Below are 26067 nucleotides of genomic sequence, written 5' to 3' on the forward strand. Positions count from 1 at the left end.
TGCAATTTGTAAATGAAGGTGTTTATTATTAAAGGTGAAAAAAAATCCAAACCATCATGGCCCTGTGTGAAAAAGTGATTGCCCCCCATTGTTAAAACATACTATAACTGTGGTTGTCCACACCTGAGTTCAATTTCTCTAGCCACACCCAGGCCTGATTATTGCCACACCTGTTCACAATCAAGGCATCACTTAAATAGGAGCTGCTTGACACAGTAAGGTCCACCAGAAGATCCTTAAAAGCTACACATCATGCCGAGACCCAAAGAAATTCAGGAACAATTGAGAAAGAAAGTAATTGAGATCTATCAGTCTGGAAAGGGTTATAAAGCCATTTTCAAAGCTTTGGGAATCCAGCGAACCACAGTGAGAGCCATTATCCACAAATGGCGAAGACATGGAACAGTGGTGAACCTTCCCAGGAGTGGCCGGCCGCCCAAAATTACCCCAAGAGCGCAGCGACGACTCATCCAAGAGGTCACAAAAGACCCCACAACAACGTCCAAGGAACTGCAGGCCTCACTTGCCTCAGTTAAGGTCAGCGTTCATGCCTCCACCATCAGGAAAAGACTGGGCAAAAATAGCCTGCATGGCAGAGTTCCAAGGAGAAAACCACTGCTGAGCAAAAAGAACATCAAAGCTCGTCTCAATTTCTCCACAACACATCTTGATGATCCCCAAGACTTTTGGGACAACATTCTGTGGACTGATGAGACAAAAGTGGAACTCTTTGGAAGGTGTGTGTCCAAGTATATCTGGCGTAGAAGGAACACTGCATTTGATAAAAAGAACATTATACCAACAGTAAAATATGGTGGTGGTAGTGTGATGGTCTGGGGCTGTTTTGCTGCTTCAGGACCTGGAAGACTTGCCGTGATAAAAGGAACTATGAATTCTGCTGTCTACCAAGAGATCCTGAAGGAGAATGTCCGACCATCTGTTCGTGTACTCAAGCTGAAACGAACTTGGGTTCTGCAGCAGGACAATGATCCTAAACACACCAGCAAGTCCACCACCGAATGGCTGAAGAAAAACAAAATGAAGAGGAACAAAGGAACAGGAAATGAGGAAGGGGGCAAACACTTTTTCACACCACTGTATCTATGTTGCAGGACGGACAATCAACAAAAATGTCTGGCAATTGGACTAATAGGGATTTCATCCTTAATGTCCACTGCATGTTTGTTTACTCTTTGCCAGAGCATACGGCTATGGATTACAACTGCAAAACGTCAGTCATCATTTTCTCTTATGCAATATATTCTGTATTTGTCTCACTGTCCTGTATTTCTGGGGATTCGTTTTTCCCCTTTTTATGTTCATGTATGATATATATTTTCCTTGGTATACTAGTTGTGGTTTATAGTAAAATTTCTTCTTTTTATATATATCTGTGTCTTTACACATATGTCTGGAGTTGACCTTTAAACGCCCACTTTACACTTTTCTTCTTTTTTACTATATAATTAGGGTTGGCACTCCAGGACATATCTTTTTGATCTGATATGGGTGGGTCTTGACTACATGTTTTTTGACCCCAAAATACCTCATTACATACATACAATGAAATATATAAGAGGTACCACTTACTATGGACAATAGTCTATGTTCTTGTGAAGCAGCTATCTGGGTGAGCAGTTCTTGGCACACACTAGTTCTTCAGCTGGCTAGTGTTGGGGCCCAGCCTTTACAGTTGTGCAAGTAAGTACAGTCCCAGTCTGTATGTAGTGAATTGGGCTGCTAGTTAGATTGCCAGTCCCTATGTACTCTGCCTTTGCTAGCATTGATAGCTCAATGGCAGCAATACCCTTTTAGCAGTCTTAGCAATACAATAACTTTGGTCCCACTGTTTAAAAGTCAGCTCACTTCTGGATCTGCCTAGAGTGACTCTGGTCAGGTTAACAACACTCTGATTTCTGTTTCAGGCAGCAGGCTTGTAGCAGGTTATTGTGTACTCAGGGATAGTTATGTGCACACTCCGGTTCCCTCACAGCAAGAGGAAGTTTAGGAGAAAACTGCTCCTTCCCCCCTCCTGTTAGGAGTGTATATCTTTGAATTGCAGCCCATACTCCATCTACTCCCATTTCCAGACTATATTTATCAAAGTTCAGTGCAGTCTTGCTTCAAAGTCTTTCAAGTCCTACATGCCCACTGTCTCCCTCTGCTGAATAGTGCTCAATGACACTAAAAAAACGGCATAAGAGTTTTTTGTATACGCACACAAAACAGCTGCATCACAGTGCCTTTATAGTGGCTCCTTTTCTAGCCAAGAACTTGGCTACACCAGAAATTATTTCATTCTTCTTCAATTCAACCAAATGTACAATAGTATTGGATAACTGTTGGGGATTTTTTTTTTCCAGTGGTTGGTATTTTTCCTAAATTTAACTGTATGCACTGAACTTAAGGGAAACGCCAACATTTCTGTTGTCACCACAACACGAATAGAAGAGGAGTCTTCAAATAAGAATAATTGTCCCAGTGACAGCTGCCTGTAGAGAGAATTTAACTTACTCTGGAGAGATTACCACTCCATTCCTTTTATGTCTACAGGAAAGGAATTGAAGGGAACCCCCCCCCCCCCCAGTGGGACACAGATGGGAAAAAATAGAGTAATTTTAACAATTCCCTATTTTATCCAAAATTTAAAAATTACTTTAGATGTACAATAAATACCAATACTGTAGGCAATTTGTAAAGTATAGTATAGATCTTGTTAATTTTTTTTTGTATTTTGCCCATTGACTGTAATCCAGAAACTGTTAATGACTTTGTCTAGCCGCTTACGGACCGCCCGCCGTCATTATACGTCGGTACTTTGAAGAGGGATATCGTTATGGCAGCAGCTAGCTACAATAATTCCAGTATCCTCTTTAGTGGGTGGTCCGCTTTCAGATAAAAGTGGTCCCTGTGGCGGATTCACCACAAGATCACTTTTATCACTGATCGGAGAGGGCCCCCCCTCCCGCCGCGCTCTAGTGCCCTCCGCCACTTACCGGAGCTATCAGTAGCGGCGGAGGCGATCGCATCCTCTTTGGTGTGTGGTATGGAGATGAATGAAGGGAAGATGGCCCCCACCCGTCTCCAGACCATTGCAGGGAGAAAGCAACGTCAAAACATCACTTCGGCCCATAGCTCTTAAAGAGAAATTTTGTTTTCAAATTAATTTTTTTTTGCATTTTAGTGTAAATATGAGATCTGAGTTTTTTTTGACCCCAGATCTGATATTTAACCACCCCGACCGGCGCACGCCGATGAAAGTCGGCAGAATGGCACGGGCAAGCAAATTGACTTACAGGTACGTCCATTTGTATCTGCTGCTCTGCCATCGCGTGCGCACCAAATATTTTTTTACCAAATATATGTAGAAGAATACGTATCGGCCTAAACTGAGGAAAAAAAAAGTTTTTTTATATATTTTTGGGGATATTTATTATAGCAAAAAGTAAAAAATAATTTTATAAAAATAATTCAAAATTGTCGCTCTATTTTTGTTTATAGCGCAAAAAATAAAAACCGCAGGGGTGATCAAATACCACCAAAAGAACGCTCTATTTGTAGGAAAAAAAGGACGTCAATTTTGTTTGGGAGCCACGTCGCAGGACCGCGCAATTGTCAGTTAAAGCGACGCTGTGCCGAATCGCAAAAAGTGGTCTGGTCTTAAGCCAGCAAAATTGTCTGGTCTGAAAATGGTTAAGAGGTCCTGTGATGCTTTTTTCCTGTTACAAGGGATGTTTGCATTTCTTGTAATAGGAGTAAAAGTGACACAATTTTTTTTTTTAAAAGGACAGTGTAAAAATAATAGGTGAGGTATCATCATGATCGTTAGAGCAAGAGCAATAACCTCCTCTGTAACTCAAAACATGCACCCTGTAGAATTTTTTGAACGTCGCCTATGGATATTTTTAAGTGTAAAAATTTGTCGCCATTCCACGAGTGGGCGCAATTTTGAAGCGTGACATGTTGGGTATCAGTTTACTCAATGTAACATTATCTTTCACAATATATATAAAAAAAAAATGGGCTAATTTTACTGTTGTCTTATTTTTTAATTCAAAAAAGTGCGCTTGTAAGACCGCTGCGCGAATACGATGTGACATAAAGTATTGCAATGATTTTATGCTCTATGGTGTTACAAAAAAAATAAAAAATAATAATATATATATATATATATATATATATATATATATATATATATATATATATATATATATATATATATATATATGTGTGTATATATATATGTTTGGGGGTTCTAAGTAATTTTCCAGCAAGAAAAATGTTCTTAACTTGTAAACACCAAACCTCAGAAAGAGGCTTGTTTTACATTATAATTTCATAATGTTTCTTTTTTACTCTGTTCATAGTGACCTGACTGATGCTTTAATCATCTTCCAATTATACGACCGTACACGGGTGACAGTTAGCTGGGATCGTGTCAACAAACCTCCATTTCCACCTCTTGGAGCCCACATGAGAAAGGTCTGTGTGAAAGTTAACTTAATTATTTACATGTAGACACCATATTTCTATCAAGTGCCATACAGTGATGCTGCTGAATATGCTAACATAGTTAGTCCAAAATCAGATACAGTATTTGTCATGTCATCCTCTACTGTACCGTCTTCTGTTGCTGGGAAGAAACAGCACTGTTCTATTTTTCGCTTTGAAAACGCTGCGCTATCAAAGGTATGAGCAAAAAGCCTCTGAACTGGTAAAAATATATCCTCTACACCGTGTTAATAATAATATATAAAATATATGATGAAAAATATATTAAAAGACACGTGCTTAATAGCCAAATAATAAAGTGACAATGTGCATTCATATAGTGATAAAAGATATTAAAGCAAATAAGTCCGTGTAAATCTAACTAGATCCAAATACTAGAATTATAAAAAAAAGTGCTTAAGTGCACTGTGCAAAGATCAAATTGATCCAATTTACAGGTGCTCCACACTCCATGTGATTCAGTATGCTGTGAAAGTGATGCGATAATCAGACGCTCTGTTCTCACTCAACTTGATCAATACACCCTTTCGAACCACTACAGGGTCCAACAGTGCGTCCGGGATCCTGGATCAATCGCCAATGTGCCTCAGTAAATCAATGAAAAAAGGATCTCATAGTGTAGTATGCTTGTGCAATTTATTAAACCAAAAAATAAATAGGTCCCACACAGGGTACTTACAATATCCAGGCGCTTCAGTGCGCCATTCTACATCAAGCAAAAAATGAATGGTTGAAACCGGCCGGTAATGGGATGGTATGCTGATCGTTCCTAACAGCTGATCTGCTAAGCGTGTTGTCCTGTCCCCTTCCCCTACATGTTTCGATACCAGGGAATTTTATATCTTCCTCAGGAGGTGAGAATGGCACACTGAAGCACCTGGATATTGTGAGTACCTTGTGCGGGACCTGTTTATTTTTTGGTTCAATAAATTGCATGTGACTTGTGCTCTGATGATGTGTTTTTTTTATTGACACTTTTCCCCCCAGGTGAATGGGTAGGGGTACGATATACCCCATACTCATTCACATAGGGTGGAGGGCCGGGATCTGGAGGCAACCTTATTAAAGGGGGATCCCGGATTACGATAAACCCCCCTGCCCGCAGACCCCGATAACCAATGGGCAGGATTGTCGGGAAGAGGCCCTTGTCCTCACCCCCCCATGTTGAGGGCATGTGGTCTGGTACGGTTCAGGAGGGGGCGCTCACCTGTCCCCACCCCCATTCCTGACCAGCCAGGCTGCGTGCTCGGATAAGGGTCTGGTATGGATTTTGGGGGGACCCCGCGCCGTTTTTTGGCGTAGGGGGTTCCCCTTAAAATCCATACCAGACTGAAGGACCTGGTATGCTCTTGGAGGGGGAACACATGCTGTTTTTTTATTTAAAATTTGGCGTGGAGTTCCCCCCCAAGATCATCAGAGCACAAGTCGCATGCCAAAGTCGGATCAGGCAAGATGGCGATCTTAGTTCATTGATATTCAGTGGGCTGAAGTAGGATTAAAGTGGTTGTAAACCCTTACAACACACTTTGACCTACAGGTAAGCCTAGATTAAGGCTTACCTGTAGGTCCAAGAAATATCTCCTAAACCTATACAGTTTAGGAGATATTTGCCCGAAGACAGGCACCGCTGTCTACGGCGAATGCGCCATAGACAGCGGCGCAAAGGCGCACTGAGCGCGGCATTTTCAACGACGGAGCTGCCGCGCGTGTCAGCTCCCGTGCGCATACGCGGGAGTGACGTCATGGCGGCTCCTCCGAATGACAGTGGAGGAGCTGCGAGACCCCACCGAGAAGATGGATGCGCTGGACTACAGGGGACAGCGGTGACTTCGCTGGCTCCTGTGTCAGGTAAGTGACACATAATGGACTACTATGTGATGCATAGTAGTCCATTATGCTTTGCCTTTGCAGGGAATGAAAGAGGAAGTAAACTCATCATGGTTTACTTCCCCTTTAAAGTCGGACCAAAGTAGTGCAGGGAGCATTTTCAAAGTCGGACCAACTTGTGTCAGACCAGTTAAGATGGCTCCCATAGGGAAACATTGATTTTAATGCGACATGAGCTCCCAGTGGCGGATCGTTTGTCGCACCAGTGTGAACCCGGCCTAAAGCCTAGAAGCAGATCGGTTACTGGTTGATTATATCACTTTAAGTACTGTTTAAAGACCATGCAGATAGCGCGGATTGCGCTTTAGACAGCAAAGCAGGTCTAAACAAGTCCTTACTGTTCAGCAGTGGCATCGTTAAGGTGTGGCTATTGAGGCTAGAGCCCCGGATCTGAGGTCCAAAGCCCCATGTCCAGGGCCAGCCCTACCGTGAGAGTGTCTCAGGCTGCCTGACACTGCACTGTTCTGCACAGCCGCCGCACTCTCACTGAGTCTGCACTCCATGCTTCACTGACAGCCAGAGCCAAGGGATCAGTGTGAGAGAGTCTCCTCCCTTGCCCTGCCAATATCATAGAGCTGGGAGGAATTTTCTCACACAAAGCTCCTGAGCAGGTGAGTGCAGATCATGGAGGAGGGGGAGGGCGAAAACTGTACTACCCTAGCCTGTCTTCCAGACTCTCTGTATATACCTAGCCTCAGTGCATATACCCAGCCTCTCTGCATATACCCAGCCTCTCTGTATATACCCAGCCTCTCTGTGTATAAACCTAGCCTCTCTGTGTATATACCACAGCCTCTCTGTGTATATACCACAGCCTCTCTGTATACCTAGCCTCTCTATATATACCCAGCATCTCTGTATATATCACAGCCTCTCTGTATATACCACAGCCTCTCTATGTATATACCCAGCCTCTCTGTATATACCCAGCCTCTCTATATATACCACAGCCTCTCTGTATATACCACAGCCTCTCTGTGTATATACCCAGCCTTTCTGTGTATATACATAGCCTCTCTGTATATACCACAGCATCTCTGTGTATATACCCAGCCTCTCTGGGTATATACCTAGCCTCTCTGTATATACCACAGCCTCTCTGTATATACCCAGCCTCTCTGTATATACCTAGCCTTTCTGTATATACCAAGTCTCTCTGTATATACCGCAACGTGTCTGTATATACCCAGCCTGTCTGTATATACCCAGCCTCTCTGTATACGCAATCTGCAACTGGTGGCAGGTGATGTGACAGGCTCTCTGGTGACCCTGATGTAAGGGGGTGGCTCTCTGGGGACCCTGATGCAATGAGGGGGGCTTTGGGGACCCTTATCTAAAAATATATAATGATATATATATATATATATATATATATATATATATATATATATATAAACATTATATATTATACTGTTGGTACCCTGTCTCTAGCATTACCAACCCGATTGGAGGCAGTCAGCTGTTTACTCACCTGTTAGCTATTGGTATGTATGTACACTGTGCTTGTTAATTTTGCTTTGTCTGTATAGCAGATTTATACAGTTCCACCGTTTAGTCATGCACCTACCCTCATCTTTCATTTTCAAAATGTGTGTGACGTATGGTATGATTCATCACAGGTTTTTATCGCTGTCTGTGCCTCTGCTGGGGGAAATTTATACCATTACTTTCTTGTTGATCATTGTCACTGAGACAGAAAGTGGTAGGAAATGCAAAATGTTAGCGCTGTCAAAGTGAGGGAAAATGTATCAGTTTGGATATAGATCTCTCTGGTGGACACAGGCAGTAAAAAATAACCTGATAGGGGTTTTAACCATACCTTATTCTATCTACAACAAAAGAAAAATAAATATGATATACACTTTATAAAGTAACTTTCATACAGAATATTAAATTAACTGGGTACATTTTGTTTTTTCTTTAGCTAGAGAATTGTAATTATGCCGTGGAGTTGGGGAAGAACAAAGCTAAATTCTCCCTAGTGGGTATATGTGGCCATAATCTTTATGAAGGCAATCGTACCCTCACTCTGGCCTTAGTGTGGCAGCTAATGAGGAGGTAAGTCATCGACATGGGCCTCATGTACCTACACACAACACAACAGTGCTACACATTTATATCCTCCTGTATATGTGATCGATATATATATATATATATATATATATATATATATATATATATATATATACAGGGCCGCTGTTAGAAATCACGGGGCCCCTTACAACCTACCCGACAGGGCCCCCGGGAAATCAAATTGCTAAAATGCCATGGTCACAATGGTATGCTTTGCAGCCATTGCAGAAATAAGAGCCTTGCTACTGCTGCCTCATGACACCTGTTGTTTTTATTTTACATTTTACATTTTTACATTGTGAGACCGCATTGCAGCTGTAAGCCAAGTATTTGGCTTGAAGGTGCAGAGCAGCCCCATTGAACTCAATGGGAAGTTTGACAGATGGTGCTGCCAGTCAAATTCTGCAGCCTGCAGTACAAATGCCTCAGCTCTGAAGTAAAGCGTTGCAGCCATGGCATGTATACAGCCCGGTATGACAGCTGGCTTTTGTCGAAGGGGCTTGATCAAAAAAGGGATGCTGACCATCTCCCTGACCGGAGTGTTCTGGTGGGGCGTCCCCTTGTCAGAATACAATAGAATAGCAGGGGAGATCACTGTACTAACATTAGATTGTTAGTACAGAGGCTCTGACCTGAGGTGTCAGGGTTTTTTTTCGTTCAGCCTGTGGGGTTTAGCAAAAGTAAACTAGCAGTGTATATGAGACATTAGGCCACATTCACGTTGGAGGTGACCTGAATGTGTGACAAGTGCACAAGTAATGGGCAATTTGCAGTGCATTTTGGAAATGCGCTGCACATGCGCATAGAACTTGTGGTGCACAATAATTGTTAATGTCACCCCAAATGCAATGAGAAGACATGCGTTTTGTCATGTGGCAACGCTGCATGCCTTAAAAGTTTCTGAAGCCTCTATATGTTTGTCACATATATGGCAGCCCATTCAAGTGAATGGGTTACCCTATGTGTGAAAAACAAGAAAAAAAAAAAAGAAAATGTGAGCAGGAATGTTTGTTACTGCTATATGAAGTATAAAGGGACCTTAGGGATGGTATATAGAAATGGCTGGGCAGAGATGCCTGGCAGCTGGAGAGAGAGAGATGTGTCCACTGGGTTCTTGCTCAGCACTGCATTGACAGTTATCTGCAGTTCTAGGCTGGCTTCATATTCACCCTCTCTCCAAAATCCTAAAGTTTTGTGACTTTGTTCCAGCAGCAACCCCCCCCCCCCCCCCCTCACCCCCACACCCCCTCCAGCAGAAGCACTGCTCCATCCAAACCCTGGAGTTCAGTGAGCACAGAGCAGTGAGAGCAGATCTGGAGGGGGATGAGAGGTCAGCACTCAGGGAGGAGGTGAAGCTTCCTACTCATGCTGACCAGAGATAACATTGACGAGGGGGAGTTTCAGGACCCGGCAGAGACACAGGCAGACTGAGACTGCAGCTGTCTTCTGCTCCAGATCAGGACACTTTACCAATTGCCAGTAGGAAGAACTGAGATGCTGGAGGGAGAAAGCTGGCAGCGCTGCTAGGAGATCCACAAATTTCAGAAGGCAGTTCGGCTAGCTCTCCTGCTCTGCAGGTTCCCGGGCCCCTCTTCTGAAGTGACAGAGCTCGGGCCCCCTACAGGAAGGCTGGCTGTACTGCCCTATCAGCGGCCCTGTATATATATATATATATATATATATATATATATATATGTTTAAAGACAAAGAAAAGTGAATGTACTAATATCAAATGCATAAGCAATTCAACAGATGTATGCAAGGATCCTACTTTGCAGCATGCTGACACGGACATATACATACGTATACATATACATATACATGTTCCAAGTCAGTTACACATACAGAAGATAGATTCAGCATAACACAGCCTTTTCATACAACTAGCCTGTTGAGACTAAGGTGGGGTACACACTATAAGAAAATCAGAAAGCAAAATTCTATAAGAGGAACGATGGTTTTCGTATAGTGTGTGTACAAGTTTTGACATCCGATTCAGACTTTCCAAACAAAATTTGTTGAAGGGACAAACTCCAAAATGTTTCTTGTATGTGGACAGAACTAACGATTTTCATTTAACCATTTGCTGACCCCCCTATAGCAGATTTCCTGCTAAAGGGTGGCCGCGCTGTGCAGAATCACATATATCTACGTCAGAGATATGCAATTAGTGAACCTCCAGCTGTTGCAGAACTACAAATCCCATGAGGCATAGCAAGATTCTGACAGCCACAAGCATGACACCCAGAGACAGAGGCATGATGGGACTTGTAGTTTTGCAACAGCTGGAGGTCTACTAATTGCATATCTCTGATATATACGTGATTCTGCACCTCCGGGTAGGGGGAGCGTCACCATCACAAGCAGAAGCCGATCAGCAGGTGCCAGCCAATGGATATCTGCCAGCACTCACTGATCACAGAAGAGAGACACAGAACGGAGCTCTGCCTAGTAAGTAAGTAAGTAGAACAAGGCATAGCTCCTGTCCTGACAGGGGGGAAGTGATGGATTTTCTTTCTCTGCAAAAGCAAAAGAATCCATCACTTCCCTTAGTAAAAGCACCACACATAGTGTACACAAACACTGGCTAGGCACACATTTGACCCTTTGATCGCTCTAGCTCAGGGGTGTCCAAACTTTTTTCAAAGAGGGCCGGATTTAATGAACTGAACATGCGCGAGGGCCGACCATTTTGCCTGACATTCTTTGAATCGTTAAAATTCGGTCTAAGTGTGTTCGTTCGAGCTCTAATACACTGCCCAACAAGAATTCTCTTGCCTTTGTGGCTGTGTGTGGGAAGAAATGAGCTTGGGCGTATTTGTACATACTGTATTAATTGGCGTATAACACACACCTTCACTTTAAGAGGGAAGTTTCAGGAAAAAAAAATGTTTAAATAAAGAACTGTGAAGCAAAATAATGGTCAGTGCCCACCAATGCAGCCTAATCAGTGCACATCTGGAGACCCACCTTTGCCAGGAACACACCCACCACAGCCAGGAATGCCCCCACCATAGCCAGGAATGCCCCCACCATAGCCAGGAATACCCCCCCATAGCAAGGAATGCCCCCACCATAGCCAGGAATGCCCCCACCATAGCCAGGAATGCCCCCACCATAGCCAGGAATTCCCCCACCATTGCCAGGGACACAGCACCATTGCCAGGGACACAGCACCATTGCCAGGGACACAGCACCATTGCCAGGGACACAGCACCATTGCCTGGGACACAGCACCATTGCCAGGAATGCCTCCCCAAATGCCTCACCATTGCCAGGAATGCCTCCCCAAATGCCTCACCATTGCCAGGAATGCCTCTCCAAATGCCTCACCATTGCCAGGAATGCAGCACCAATGCCAGGAATGACTCACCATTGCCAGGGACGCAGCACCATTGCCAGGAATGCCTCCCCAAATGCCTCACCATTGCCAGGAATGACTCACCATTGCCAGGGACGCAGCACCATTGCCAGGGACGCAGCACCATTGCCAGGAATGCCTCCCCAAATGCCTCACCATTGCCAGGAATGCCTCCCCAAATGCCTCACCATTGCCAGGAATGCCTCCCCCAATGCCTCACCATTGCCAGGAATGCAGCACCATTGCCAGGAATGCAGCACCATTGCCAGGAATGCAGCACCATTGCCAGGAATGACTCACCATTGCCAGGAACGCAGCACCATTGCCAGGAACGCAGCACCATTGCCAGGAACGCAGCACCATTGCCAGGAACGCAGCACCATTGCCAGGAATGACTCACCATTGCCAGGAACGCAGCACCATTGCCAGGAATGACTCACCATTGCCAGGAACGCAGCACCATTGCCAGGAACGCAGCACCATAGCCAGGAATTCCCCCACCATAGCCAGGAATTCCCCCACCATTGCCAGGAATTCCCCCACCATTGCCAGGGACACAGCACCATTGCCAGGGACACAGCACCATTGCCTGGGACACAGCACCATTGCCAGGAATGCCTCCCCAAATGCCTCACCATTGCCAGGAATGCCTCCCCAAATGCCTCACCATTGCCAGGAATGCCTCTCCAAATGCCTCACCATTGCCAGGAATGCAGCACCATTGCCAGGAATGACTCACCATTGCCAGGGACGCAGCACCATTGCCAGGGACGCAGCACCATTGCCAGGAACGCAGCACCATTGCCAGGAACGCAGCACCATTGCCAGGAATGCACTGACGAGCGCCAAAGGAGAATCTCCTGTTTACATGGCGGCTTCTTTAATAGAAAGTCCCGCCTCCTTTGATGGACAGAAAAGTCGTCCAATGGCAGTGCAGGAGAAGGACTTCCTATTACAGAGGCCGCCCATAAACAGGAAATTCTCCTGTGTACGGCGCTCGGTCCTGTCCTCCCTGTACCTTCCGAAGCATATATATCAGGGGTAATGAATTAAAATTAAAGGAGGTCCGGTCGCCAAAATTTTCTTTGGGCCGAGGTCCGAATCTCAAGTCTGTGCTACGACTCAGAAATATTGTAGTAACTGTATATCTATCAAAAACATGAGAAATGTACAATTTCCTTAGCATTTCAACAATATTTATTGTCAAGTTAAATCTGGTGTCCCCATCACAGTGCCCCTTTAAATCAGGTGTCCCCATCGCAGTGCTTCTTTAAATCAGGTGTCCCCATCACAGTGCCCCTTTACATCAGGTGTCCCCATCGCAGTGCCCCTTTACATCAGGTGTCCCCATCAGTGCCCCTTTACATCAGGTGTCCCCATCACAGTGCTTCTTTAAATCAGGTGTCCCCATCACAGTGCCCCTTTAAATCAGGTGTCCCCATCACAGTGCCCCTTTACATCAGGTGTCCCCATCACAGTGCCTCTTTAAATCAGGTGTCCCCATCACAGTGCCCCTTTAAATCAGGTGTCCCCATCACAGTGCCCCTTTACATCAGGTGTCCCCATCACAATGCCCCTTTACATCAGGTGTCCCCATCACAGTGCCCCTTTACATCAGGTGTCCCCATCACAGTGCCCCTTTACATCAGGTGTCCCCATCACAGTGCCCCTTTACATCAGGTGTCCCCATCACAGTGCCCCTTTACATCAGGTGTCCCCATCACAGTGCCCCTTAACATAAAATGTGCACATCAGGATTTCCCTTAACATAAAATAAGTGTCATGCTGATGGGCACATTTTATATTAAGGGGCACTCTGATGGACACAACAAAACATGCCCCTTAACTTAAAATTTGCCCATCAAAGTGCCCCTTTTAATATAAAATGTACCTATCAGTGTTGCTCTTAAAATAAAATCTGCCCATCAGCGTGCCCCTTAACATGAAATAAGGGTCACACTGATGGGCACCTATTATGTTAGGAGGCATTCTGATGGACAATTTTTATTTTAAGGGGCATGCTGATGAGTATATTTTTAATGTGCACATCGATGGGCATATTTTGTAGGGCACATTTTGTTGTACCCATCAGCGTGCCCCTTAACAAAATATGCCCATCGATGTGCACATTAAAAATATACCCATCAGCGTGCCCCGTAAAATAAAATTTGTCCATCGGATTACCCCTTAACATAAAAGGTGCCCATCAGCGTGACCCTTATTTTATGTTAAGGGGCACGTTGATGGGAAAATTTTATGTTAAAGGGCACTCTGATGGGCACATTTTATTTTAAGGGACACGCTGATGGGTATATTTTTAATGTGCACATCGATGGGCATATTTTGTTAAGGGGCACCTTAACAAAACATGCCCATCAGTGTGCACATAAAAAATATATCCATCAGCGTGTCCCTTAAAATAAAATGTGCCCATCAGAGTGCCCTTTAACATAAAATTTTCCCATCAGCGTGCCCTTTACAAAAAAAAGCCCCTTAAAATATGCCCAACAGTGTGCACAACACTGATCACTAATAGATAACTAATGTGCCCACATACCTTAACTGCAGGAGTGTGGGCACAACTGAAGCTGCCTTGCGATGAGATCCGGGAACCGCGGGCAGCAGGGGGGCGGGGCACGCACGTGACGTCACACCCCTACTGCCCGTGTCTCTTCAGCTCCGAGAGACGCGGCCAGGAGCAGGGGGCGGGCGCTTGCGCGCAGCGTCACTGGTTGCTGGGGAAACCCGCGGTCCCAGCAAACCAGTGATTGCTGTCGCTTGCTACACTGGCAGCGCTCGGTCCAGCCATTTAGTGACGGCTGATATATATCTTTTGTGGCCCCGGCGCTGGGAGATCGTCGGGGGCCACAAAAGATATGTATGTCCAAATAACCAGGCGGGCCGTTCAAAACCGGGCCGCGGGCCGCAATTGGCCCGCGGGCCGGACTTTGGACATGCCTGCTCTAGCTGTTTAGTCCCTTCCCACTGTCATTAGTACAGTGACAGTGCTTATTTTCAGCACTGATCACTGTATTAGTGAATGAATGAATGAATGAAATACTTGTATAGCGCACAATGCGAACTGAATCGCCTCTAGGCGATAGTTTTTTTTTTTTTATTGTTGGTCCTTTTTTGTTTATAGCCCCCCCCCCCCCCCCCAAAAAAAATGCAGTGGTGATCAAATACCACCAAAGAAAGCTCTATTTGTGGGAAAACAATGACATCAATTTTATTGGGGTACAGCTTTGTATGACCGCGCAATAGTCAGTTAAAATAATGCAGCGTCATATCGCAAAAAATGGCCTGGTCATGAAGGGCAAGAAAAAGGCAGAACAGATCAGAAATAATAAACATCAACAAGGAAAAAAAAACGCCTTTGTCATACAATTTTTGTATAATTTTCATTATTTCCATCCCCAGTTTCGACTTGCTGTGAAACGTAGAGGAGAACCAGACGATTGTTCGCCCGATTTTCTTATAGTGTGTACCCACCTTTAGATGAACAATGACAGCCAATGTAATTCTCTCATAGAAACACTGCCACACAATAGTTTTTTTTTTTTTTTTTACTTCAAAAATCTTTTATTAAGAGACAGCACATACAAAAAAGAATAACAGAACTGTGACAAATGTATGGTACAAAACTTCTTGATAAAATTATGCAGTGCCATTTTAAAAGATATTCACATAAGTGAGATACATCAAGATTGGTATCATTGATAGATAAACATCTCCAAATAACAACGTGCTGTGCCACTTGGGGTCCCTTTCTAGCCCCCCCCCCCTCCCTCAAGGGCCACCTAGGACCCGAGGGGAGGTCTACCAAGAACCTATCTGATTATACACATGTTACAGAGTTCTTGAGCCCTCTGTCCCAGATTTTTTCATATTTGGAGGGGCATCCTCCATGTATGTAAATAAGTTTCTTATATGGCAACTGGCATTAATCTCCGTGATCCAATGTGACACATTTGGGGAGTTTGGGAGATACCATTTTACATGTGTCTAGAGCAGTGATGGCGAACCTTGGCACCCCAGATGTTTTGGAACTACATTTCCCATGATGCTCGTGCACTCTGCAGTATAGTTGAGCATCATGGGAAATGCAGTTTCAAAACATCTGGAGTGCCAAGGTTGGCCATCACTGGACTAGAGCATCACTCCACTCCTCATCTTCTATGGGGCCTATCTCCCCCTCCCATCTAGTCTTCAGTGCATAAGCCTCCACAGTCATTGGAGGAAGTGATAGCATAGTATAGAACTGTGAGATGAGTTTCTTAGGGTCAGGGTTTTTTTATGGCTTCCATCAATGGGTTGTTGCCCCGAGAGAGGTCATCTAGGGGAAATTGTGTGTGTGAAAGGCATGGCAAAGCTGCAAGTATCTGAAATACAGACTGTTAGGCAGTGTAAACTCAGACTTCAGACTATGAAAAGACTTTAGTTTTCCATTAGAGGTGATATGGGATAAGTAGAAAATTCCACTATTGCTCCATACTCCACTATCCGGGATCAGTTGGAATTCAGGTAGGGTCCTGTTATCTCACAGAGGAGTGTAATCGTGCAGGGGTGGCAAATGCAGTTTTGCAGAGGCTATAGTCCATATTTTCCTATATTGGTAAATGAGTGTACGCAATAGTTATTCATATTAATATTCTCCATTTTCTGGTAGGCTTTATTTCTGTGCATTATCACAGAAGGAGCAGGATTATCTACTCAGGTTTGGTCTGATTTTTAAATAAAAAACTGTAGGAATTTTGACATCTTTTGTTTTGATGCACCTAGAATGACGTTAGCCAATTTAAGCTGAAAATTCATTTTAATGCATGTTAGCCATTATACTAGTCATGAAAAACTTTGCAAACGATATATACAAAAACTATGCTCATTAACACCTGTATTCACAGTAACCAATCTGAAAACATTATGTCCAGAGAGCTAAGTTACCCGCTGTGACAAAATGTACTGAGGGCCATTGATGAGTGATACTGTATTTACAAATCTCACCCTCTGTCATCATTCAAATGCAGAAATGTCCTTATTTAGAAAATCCAGCAGAGGGCGCTGTAGGCTATTGCATTACAATTGTGGGCTTTCGGTTATATAAGCTCAGAGCATATGAAAACATTTACAGAAGTGTGCAAAATAAAAGCATATTAATTGCTGTACTAGGTTTATTAGAGGGAGTGCTAATTCTAACTGGAAGCCCTGTGTCCTAGAGGCCCCCAGCGTACCTGCTTCTGTTTGCCAGCTATGTGTTCGTAAAAAGAGGCATTTTGTATTATTTCACATCCCCTTTAATGCATAGAATATCAGGAAATTTTGACCGGCTCTCTATGGAGTCCGTTCACATATCTCCTCTGTGGCTCTGGTGCGAATTTGCACAGGAGCCCTGTGCGTCTTTTGGTCCATTTCAGGTCCGAATTCAGCCCAAAATTCAGGCTGACAACGGAGCCTGAAGCGGTAAACGGGGACGCATCGGAGCCCTGCTGTGAGCCACATTTGAAGATAGTGTGAACCCAGCCTGAGTGAGGGTTCAAGGTAAAGTCTGCAAACCACTAAATTAGCTGTGGACCCCATTGAATTCAATTGGAGACTAATTTTGTTATATAGTGCTGACCAATTTCAAGGCTAGCAGAGAAGTTATTGTCAAAAAAGGCATGCAAAACTGGACACTGCCAACGTGGACCACAAGTCCTTCCAATGGACCTCCCAAAAGAAATGAGAGCCCCATAATACCACCAAAGTCCACTTATTTATTCAAATGTCCACTTATTTTTAAAGGGAAGCCTTGCAGCTAAAATAACAAAAAGAAAAATCTGTAAAAACAACAAACCCCCAAAATAAATGAAAACCCCAAAATAATACACCCCAAAACAAAAGCCTAATTTAATTAAGGGAAGCCATGCTGAAAAAATGGATACAGTTTAACTTAAAATAAAGGCCCTCAATAAAGCGTAACTCCACTTTTGTGGGGAAAAAAAATATCAAATAAAGAAAAAATTATATAGCGCATAAAATTGTGACACAAGTCATATTGTAATCAGGAGAGCCGGACTCAGGGCACAGAGCACTGCGCCTGAACCCACACAATTGTGACAATAGTGAATTAAAGCGACTTTCCACCCTAAAGTTGAACTTCAACTCATTGGAACCCTCCCCCCCTCCGGTGTCACAATTGCCACCTTTCAGGGGGGAGGGGGGTGCAGATACCTGTCTAAGACAGGTATTTGCACCCAGTTCCGGGCATAGACTCCCACGGGAGTCTATGCCTCTTCCTGTCCCTGCGCGCTGTCTGCTGGGACACACACGGGTCCCAGAGACAGCGCGGACAATTCCTATTGCGCTGCGCATCTCGCGCTTGTGCAGTAGGGAACCGGGAAGTGAAGTAGCAACGCTTCACTTCCTGATTCCCTCACCTAGAATGGCAGCGGCAGCAACCGAGAGCCGAGCGATCGATCGGCCTCGGCTGCCTACATCGCTGGACCCTGGGACAGGTGAGTGTCCATTTATTAAAAGTCAACAGCTGCAGTATTTGTAGCTGCTGGCTTTTAATAATTTTTTTTACAGTGAAATCCCTCTTTAATAATCGCTATTGTCTTCCAGCTTCTCCTCCTGGCCAATCAAGAAAGGAGGGGGATTGGGTTGACCCAGGAGGAGAAGCCAAGGAAGCAGAGGAAGCCGTGGAGAGGTGAGTGCGGGGGAGGGGCGTCACCGTGGAGAGATTGAGTGTGGGTGGACCTAGGGGGGATTTGTTTGCTGCCCCCCCCCCCCAAAAGTTTAACACCAGCCACCACTGATTGTAATTGAATGTTATTTAAAAATACCATTCTTTTTTAATCTGCAGCTCTGTAATTTTCGAAAAATGCAATGCAATATGGCTACCTGGAGGTGTTCTGTACACAGAATGTGTGCAGAATTCCCCCCCAGAAACCTAATTTCCTGATTGTGTGGCTCACTGATTTTTCCTGAAGTCTGCCCTAAGATACAAGTCAATGTCAATGAAACCACTCCTATTAGACTCACTTTCCCACATGGATACAGACAAACACACAAGTATTTCTTCAGAATAACAAAAGGTAGGAATCTGCAACAAAGATTGCAAAAATCCTTGTAATGTACATAGATCACCCAGACTGGAATATTTTTTTCTTAACAAAAGTGGAGATGTGCTTTAACAATATACCCCAATATAAATGAAAACACCATAATATTACCCTCCGAAACAATAACTTAATTTTTAAGGAAAATCTTGCAGCAAATAAAAAAAAAAAGGTTGTGATAGACAGAACAGGAGCTTAAAGTGACCAAACACCTTAAATCAACCACAAAATAAAATAAAGACAATAAAGCACAACAGAATAGAAAAATGCCGCAGAGTTGCTGATTGCTCAGAGATAGCAATCAAAATTAAGTAAGAAAAATACAGTTTTCTATAGGTCCCTATGTGGTTTTTCAGCTTCCATGCAAAAGCTTCCAAAATACTGATACTACGGTGGATCTATACCTTCTTTTTTTTTATAATGAGGGTGCTGGTAGATAAAACAATGTTTTCATCTTGTTTCACAATGTACAGCTAAGGATAGCTAAGGATATGTCCAAGTGGTGGTTCTCAAATTGATCATAAATAGTGGAGTTATCACATGTAAACAGCTCTTGAAGGCCTTCCTAGATCACTGATAATTGTTGCCCCTTGTGGAAACACAAGGGGGCAACAAAAAATATTATATATATATATATATATATATATATATATATATATATATATATATATTCCTGCTTAAAAGTTTGCATGCCCTGGCAAAAATTGTGACAACAATTGTGACATTTTGACATTAATAATTGAAAATATGAACTGTCTTTTATTTAAGATTAGCAAATCACATGAAGCCATTTATTATCACCTAGTTTTTTGGATCCTTTTTAAATCATAATAATAACAGAAATCGCCCAAATGGCCCTCATAAAAAGTTTACATACCCTGGAATGTTTGGCCTTGATACAGACAAAGAAGGTGGCACACTCAGGTTAAAATGGCAATTAAAGGTTAATTTCCACCATTTGCAGCTTTTAAAATCACTATTAGTGTGTTTGTATATCCCTTGATACCAAGCCGAGGTTTATACACAGACCTTATTTGTGATTTAACCGTTTCTGAACCGCTTCATGCAGATATACTGCGGCAGAAGGGCACGTACAGGCAGATTAACGTACATGTATGTTGCCCTTTAAGAGGCAGCTCGCGGGCGTGCCTGCTGGGAGCTCTGTGACCACAGGTCCCGTGGATACCTGCGATCGTCTCACAGTGAGGAAGAACGAGGAGATGCTAATGTAAACAAGCAACTCACCGTTCTGCCTAGTGACACTGTCACTGATCATAGCTCCCTGTAATCGAGAGCGGTGATCAGTGATGTGTCACACACAGCCCCTCCCTCCCACAGTTAGAATCACTCCCTACAGCGCCACCTAGTGATTAACCCCTTCACTGCCAGTGCAATTTTTACAGTAATCAATGTAATGTAATCAAATTTTTTAGCATTGATCGCTGTATTAATGGCAATGGTCCCAAAAATGTGTCAAAATTGTCCGATGTGTCCGCCATAATGCCTCAATCACGATAAAAATTGCTGATTGCCGCCATTACTAGTAAAAAAAATATATCAATAAAAATTTCATAAAACTATCCCCTATTTTGTAGATGCTATAACTTTTGCGCAAACCAATCAATAAATGCTTATTGCGAATTTTTTTTACCAAAAATATGTAGAAGAATACGTATCGGCCTAAACTGAGGAAAAAAATTTTTTTTTTAAATATTTTTTGGGGATATTTATTATAGCACAAAGTAAAATAATAATGCATTTTTTTCAAAATTGTCGCTATTTTTTTGTTTATATCGCAAAAAATAAAAACCGCAGAGGTGATCTAATACCACCAATAGAAAGCTCTATTTGTGGGAAAAAAAGGACATCAATTTTGTTTGGGAGCCACGTTGCACGACCGTGCAATTGTCAGTTAAAATGACACAGTGCCGAATCGCAAAACGTGCTCTGGTCAGGAAGGGGGTAAATTCTTCCGGGGCTAAAGTGGTTAAAAAGCCACAAATGTGGTAAATTAACCTTTAAAGCGGAGTTCCACCCAAAAAAAGTGTTGGTGACCCCCTGACATGCCACATTTGGCATGTCATTTTTGTGGGGGGGGAGCGGGTACCCTGTTTTTACAAGCACCCAGCTTCCGCTCCCTTCCCTGGCGCCATGGCACCAGAAAGAAGATCACCTCTCCCCCTTCCCTCCCTGCAATCTTCTGGGACACAGCACAGGTCCCAGAAGATTGCCTGGCCATTCACAGCGCGCAGCACGGCTCGCAGTTAGAATGCCGGCACCACGGAGAGGATCGGAGCTTCGTATGCCCGCATTGCTGGACCGCGGGACAGGTAAGTGTCTGATTATTAAAAGACAGCAGCTACACTTTTTGTAGCTGCTGACTTTTAAATGAGTGGAACTCCACTTTAATTGCCATTTTAACCTGTGTGTCACCTTCTGTGTCTGTACCAAGGCCAAACATTCCAGGGTATATAAACTTTTTATCAGGGCAATTTGGGTGATTTCTGTTATCATTATGATTTAAAAAGGATCCAAAAAAACTATGTGATAATAAATGGCTTCATGTGATTTGCTATCCTTAAATAAAAGACATTTTTTTTGTCATGATCAGTCATATTTTCAATATTAATCTCAAAATGTCAGTATTTCTGCCAGGGTATGCAAACTTTTGAGCACAACTGTATATTTATATTTGCCCACTTTACTTCCAGGACAGACAAACTATAGGACAACAGCTTCAGATCATTGCTGTCATTCTACACATGGAATCAATAAAGATGCTTTAATGTTTGCCACATTGTTTGTAGAACATATGTATTTTATATTGAGGTTTTTCTTCTATTAGGTATACACTAAATGTGTTATGTGACCTTGGAGAAGGTGAAAAGATTGATGACAGAACTATTATAAACTGGGTGAATGAAACTCTGAAAGGCGCTAACAAGAACACCTTCATCACCAGCTTCAGGGTAATAAATGGAGCAAAGTCTATTTTATATTTAAGATGTATTGCTTGAAGGGCATATCCAGCTTTTCAATGTGTTTAATATGAGAATTTAGAATAAATCAGCTTAATGTAAATAATCTTATTATTATTTTAATAAGTGTGTGTAAATATACAAATATTGGGGCAGTCATATACTGATTACATACAAGTGTTCTGCTTCCTGCTTTGCAGTGCTAAATATTGACTAGGCTTTACTGCTCCTTCACACAATGCAAGGCTTTGAGTACATTGGTTCATATTTACACCCCATGTGGCTTTTACCTTATCACACTGATTAATTTAAGAGAGAATGGAAAATTGCAGTAAGCCACGGAAAGCTCAAAGGTCAGCAGGCGTGTCCCCCAAAGGTCAAAGGCCAAGAGGTCTGGCTGACCCACCCCCACCAAAGTGTTCCGCTTACCCCAACTAAGTCAGGGCATGAACAAGTTGTGGTAAGGTTTACCTTATCTCACTGATTCATGACTAGCCCCAACAATTTGCTTGTGGGTAGGTCGGGTGCAGCATGGTGCGGCATGGTGCAACGGCAATAATTCACACAGTCAGATGCAATATAAAATTTGTATTGAAGTGTTGCAGCAACACAGCTACCCAGCCAGGCACACTCACAGTTTCAAATAATATGGGACAGCACAGTGGTGTAGTGGTTAGCACTCTCACCTAGCAGTAAAAAGGGTCACTGGTTCAAATCCCAATCCACGACACTACCTGCCTGGAGTTTCCATGTTCTCCCTGTACCTGCGTGGGCTTCCTCCGGGTACTCTGGTTTCCTCCCACACACTTCAAAAGACATGCAGGTAGGTTAATTGGCTTCTGTCCAAAATTGGCCCTAGTATATGAATGGGGACCTTGGATTGTGGGCTCCTTGAGGGTAGGGACTGATGTGAGTGTGCAATGTACAGGGATAGGGACAATTGTAGACACTCACTCAGGTTGAACTGGATGGACTGGTGTCTTTATTCAACCTTACTAACTATGTAACTATGAAGAAGTAGGTTCCAGCCGAACCGACAGTGTCTGTTGAGAAGGGACAGAATGCTTTCTGGCTGTCTTGTACCCAATCAGGAAGGTATCCAGAGAGTTACGACCCTACGCTTTCCCACCTCCTAATGCCGCATACACACAATCAAACAAGCGGGTGGAAAAGTCCGGCAAACTGAAGTCCGCCGGACAATCCCTCCATGTGTAGCCTCAACCATACTTTTTTGACCCGAAAGTACGGCGGACTTAGAAAGTAGTTTTGCACTCCAATCTTCCCGCAGGACTCGCATTTAGGCGGACAATCCGGCCGTGTGTGTGCCAATCCGCCGTACTTTTCAAATGAGCGGACTTTTCCCGCCCGGAGAAAAGTCCGCTCATTTCAAGCGGGTCTCCAGGTAGGCGGGGCCCGCGAAGGAGACGTCGCTGACCCCACCACCTGGTATGGTCTTAAAGGGGAACCCCAACACCGAAAAAAATCAGCGTGGGGGTCCCCCCAGGTCCACATCAGACCCTTGTCCGAGCCGCGTGCCCCCCCACCCCAAAGCACCTTGTCCCCATGTTGATGAGGACAAGGGCCTCTTCCCGACAACCCTGGCCGTTGGTTGTCGGGGTCTGCGGGCGAGGGGCTTATCGGAATCCGGGAGCCCCCTTTAATAAGGGGGCCCCCGGATACCGGCCCTCCACCCTATGTGAATGAGTATGGGGTACAATGTACCCCTACCCATTCACCTGTAAAATAAAGTACAAAAAAAACACAACACACAAGATCAAATAGTTTATTGCACAGCTCCGGGGGTCTTCCGTCTTCGGGGGTCTTCTCGCCGGACTCCTCCGCTATCTTCTTGTAGCTATTTTACTAGCGGAGGAGCCTGGCTTTCTTCCTCGTCGCCCTCTTCTTCCGACTTCGGGGGTCTTGTCCCCCTCTTTGGTTCTTCTGCCGGGCCACCGCGCCTTCTTCTAGCTCTTTTACAGGCGGTGGCCCGGTCTTCTGTCACCGTTGTCGCCGCCGCTGCCTTCTGTTCTTCTCTTCATACAAGGGTTCCAAAACCTACTTTTTTGCTGTAACCTTACAGCAGTAAGGTAAGGGGAGGGGACATCCATCCACATAACGAACTGAGAAAAAAAAGGAAAAGAGAATCACCCCTTTCTACTATTGCACTACTTAGGAGCACCAGCACTTTATCTGGTATTCTTTGGCCATTTAAAGTTTACACAGTTTTGTATATTGTTTGCATGGACACTTTCAGCATTGCATCTATTGCGAAGTTTGCACATTGTTTACAGTGTTTGCACGAATATTATTAATACTGGCACTTGCACTTTACATGTTTTTTTTGGATCACCACACTGTTACACTTTAGATGTATTTAAGATGAATTCTTTCTATTTTATGTTTTTTTTACCTTGATTAGACATTTCTGCATGAATATTCATTGATATATATTGCATCTAATTTATTTAAGCATTTTTGCACCAGAAGGATTCTATGCATACAGATAGATTGTAATTTGAATGCTGTAATATCACACTCACGGGATTATTTCAGACTTTTTTGTGTCTGTTTGATATGAAATAGCCTCAATTTTCCTTCCTTGACACACAACCCTCCCAGTCCCTCCCCTCCTTTTTACAATCTCACCACTTTTCCTTTCCTTGCCTTCCTTCCCCTTTCTTATATGGCGCAGCACTACTCCATTCAAATATTTCTTTTCGTTTGGGTTTGAATAACCCCTCCCAGTGCATGCAGCAATATTCCCCCTCACCTATCTAATTGGCTGGAGCGGAGATACCCCTATCCATTAAATATACTCTGCCACACCTAAGATGGCTGCCAGAGTCAAATAGGCAACCTGCATCCAATCAGATCACTGCCACAGGGACTCAGGAAACCATAGAGGAACCTTGTTCCCCATGACTTCCTTTCCCTCTGCATTGCCTCTGTGATTGAGTGCCACCTACAGTGGAGACAGCATACTGCACCTGCCTACAAATGCTTAACAAAATAAAGGGATATAGTAAAGTTACAGAACTATTCAAGACAAGAGGGTTAATAGGGCCTTGCTCATGAGAGCTTGCAATCTAAAAGGGATGGGCAAGTGATACAAAAGATAATAGCTGTGAAGGGAGGAGTGAATGGAGAAAGCAAATATACTGTATTTAGATAAAAGCAGGATAGGCTTTCCTGAGGAGATGAGATTTCAAGCATCACCGCGAGGGAGCCGACGGTTACGGCACACTAACTGAAGCAAGGGCACGTACGTTAAACCCCTTATGATAATATATATTTCTGCACCAACCCTGATAACTCATTGTGACAGGATGAGGGATCCTCTCCCCACCCCCCCCCCCCCCCGGCACAAATCAAAAGCAGCGTGGCTGTGCGGGGCTCCACCCACACGGGCGTGTCATTCATTCACAGTTTCCTATGGATGGATGAAGTGCAAGTGCCATCTGTCATTGTGGCAGAGGGCTTGTAGTTCTCAATGAACTGCGAGGATACTGGTGAGCGCTCTTGTAGTTCCTTGATTCCTTCTGCAGTTCAGTAACTGTCTGCTCATATGGGAGGTACGAGCAGACAGATGAATGATGCCGCGTACACACAACCAGACTTTTTGAGGGACTAGGTCCGACAGTCTTTCCGACGGACTTTCGGCGGAGTTCCGAATGACTTTCATAATGAACGGACTTGGCCACACACAATCACACCAATATCCGATGAATGCGAACGTGATGACGTACGACCGGAATAGAATAAGGAAGTTCATAGCTAGTAGCTAATAGCTGCCCTAGCATCGGTTTTTGTCCGTCGGACTAGCATACACACAAACGGATTTCTCGGTCCGGCGGAGTTCCGGTGGAAAAATGTAAAACATGTTCTATTTCTAAAGTCCGCCGGATTTTTGGCAAGCAAAGGTCCGATGGAGCCCACACAAGATCGAATTGTCCGACGGACTCGTTCCATCGGACCTTTGCTGTCAAAAAGTCTGGTCGTGTGTATGTGGCATTAGAGTCTGCAAGAGTCTTGCGTTGCACTTGCGATCTGCTGATTGTGGGTACAATGCTTTACAGGCTTCACTGTCAATTTTTTTTTTTTTAAATGCACATTTTTTTTTAATAACCCGCAAAAAGATGTGCATGTATAATTGTTT

At 43.9% G+C, this 26067-nt stretch overlaps 1 protein-coding gene across 2 annotated transcripts in view; it reads left to right on the top strand.

Moving 5' to 3' along the window:
• PLS1 (plastin 1) overlaps nucleotides 1–26067 on the top strand; it is a 184929-nt gene that overhangs the window by 156888 nt on the left and 1974 nt on the right. For both annotated transcript variants that reach the window (XM_077488218.1, XM_077488217.1), the window contains exons 12-14: nucleotides 4368–4482; nucleotides 8324–8457; nucleotides 21779–21902. In XM_077488218.1, coding sequence (XP_077344344.1) covers nucleotides 4368–4482; nucleotides 8324–8457; nucleotides 21779–21902 — 373 coding nt within the window. The remainder of the gene's footprint in view (nucleotides 1–4367; nucleotides 4483–8323; nucleotides 8458–21778; nucleotides 21903–26067) is intronic.

The sequence above is a fragment of the Lithobates pipiens genome, unplaced genomic scaffold (assembly GCF_037356315.1).
Source record: "Lithobates pipiens isolate NorthernLeopardFrog02 unplaced genomic scaffold, aLitPip1_a1.2 Scaffold_18, whole genome shotgun sequence".
Lineage (NCBI taxonomy): Eukaryota > Metazoa > Chordata > Amphibia > Anura > Ranidae > Lithobates > Lithobates pipiens.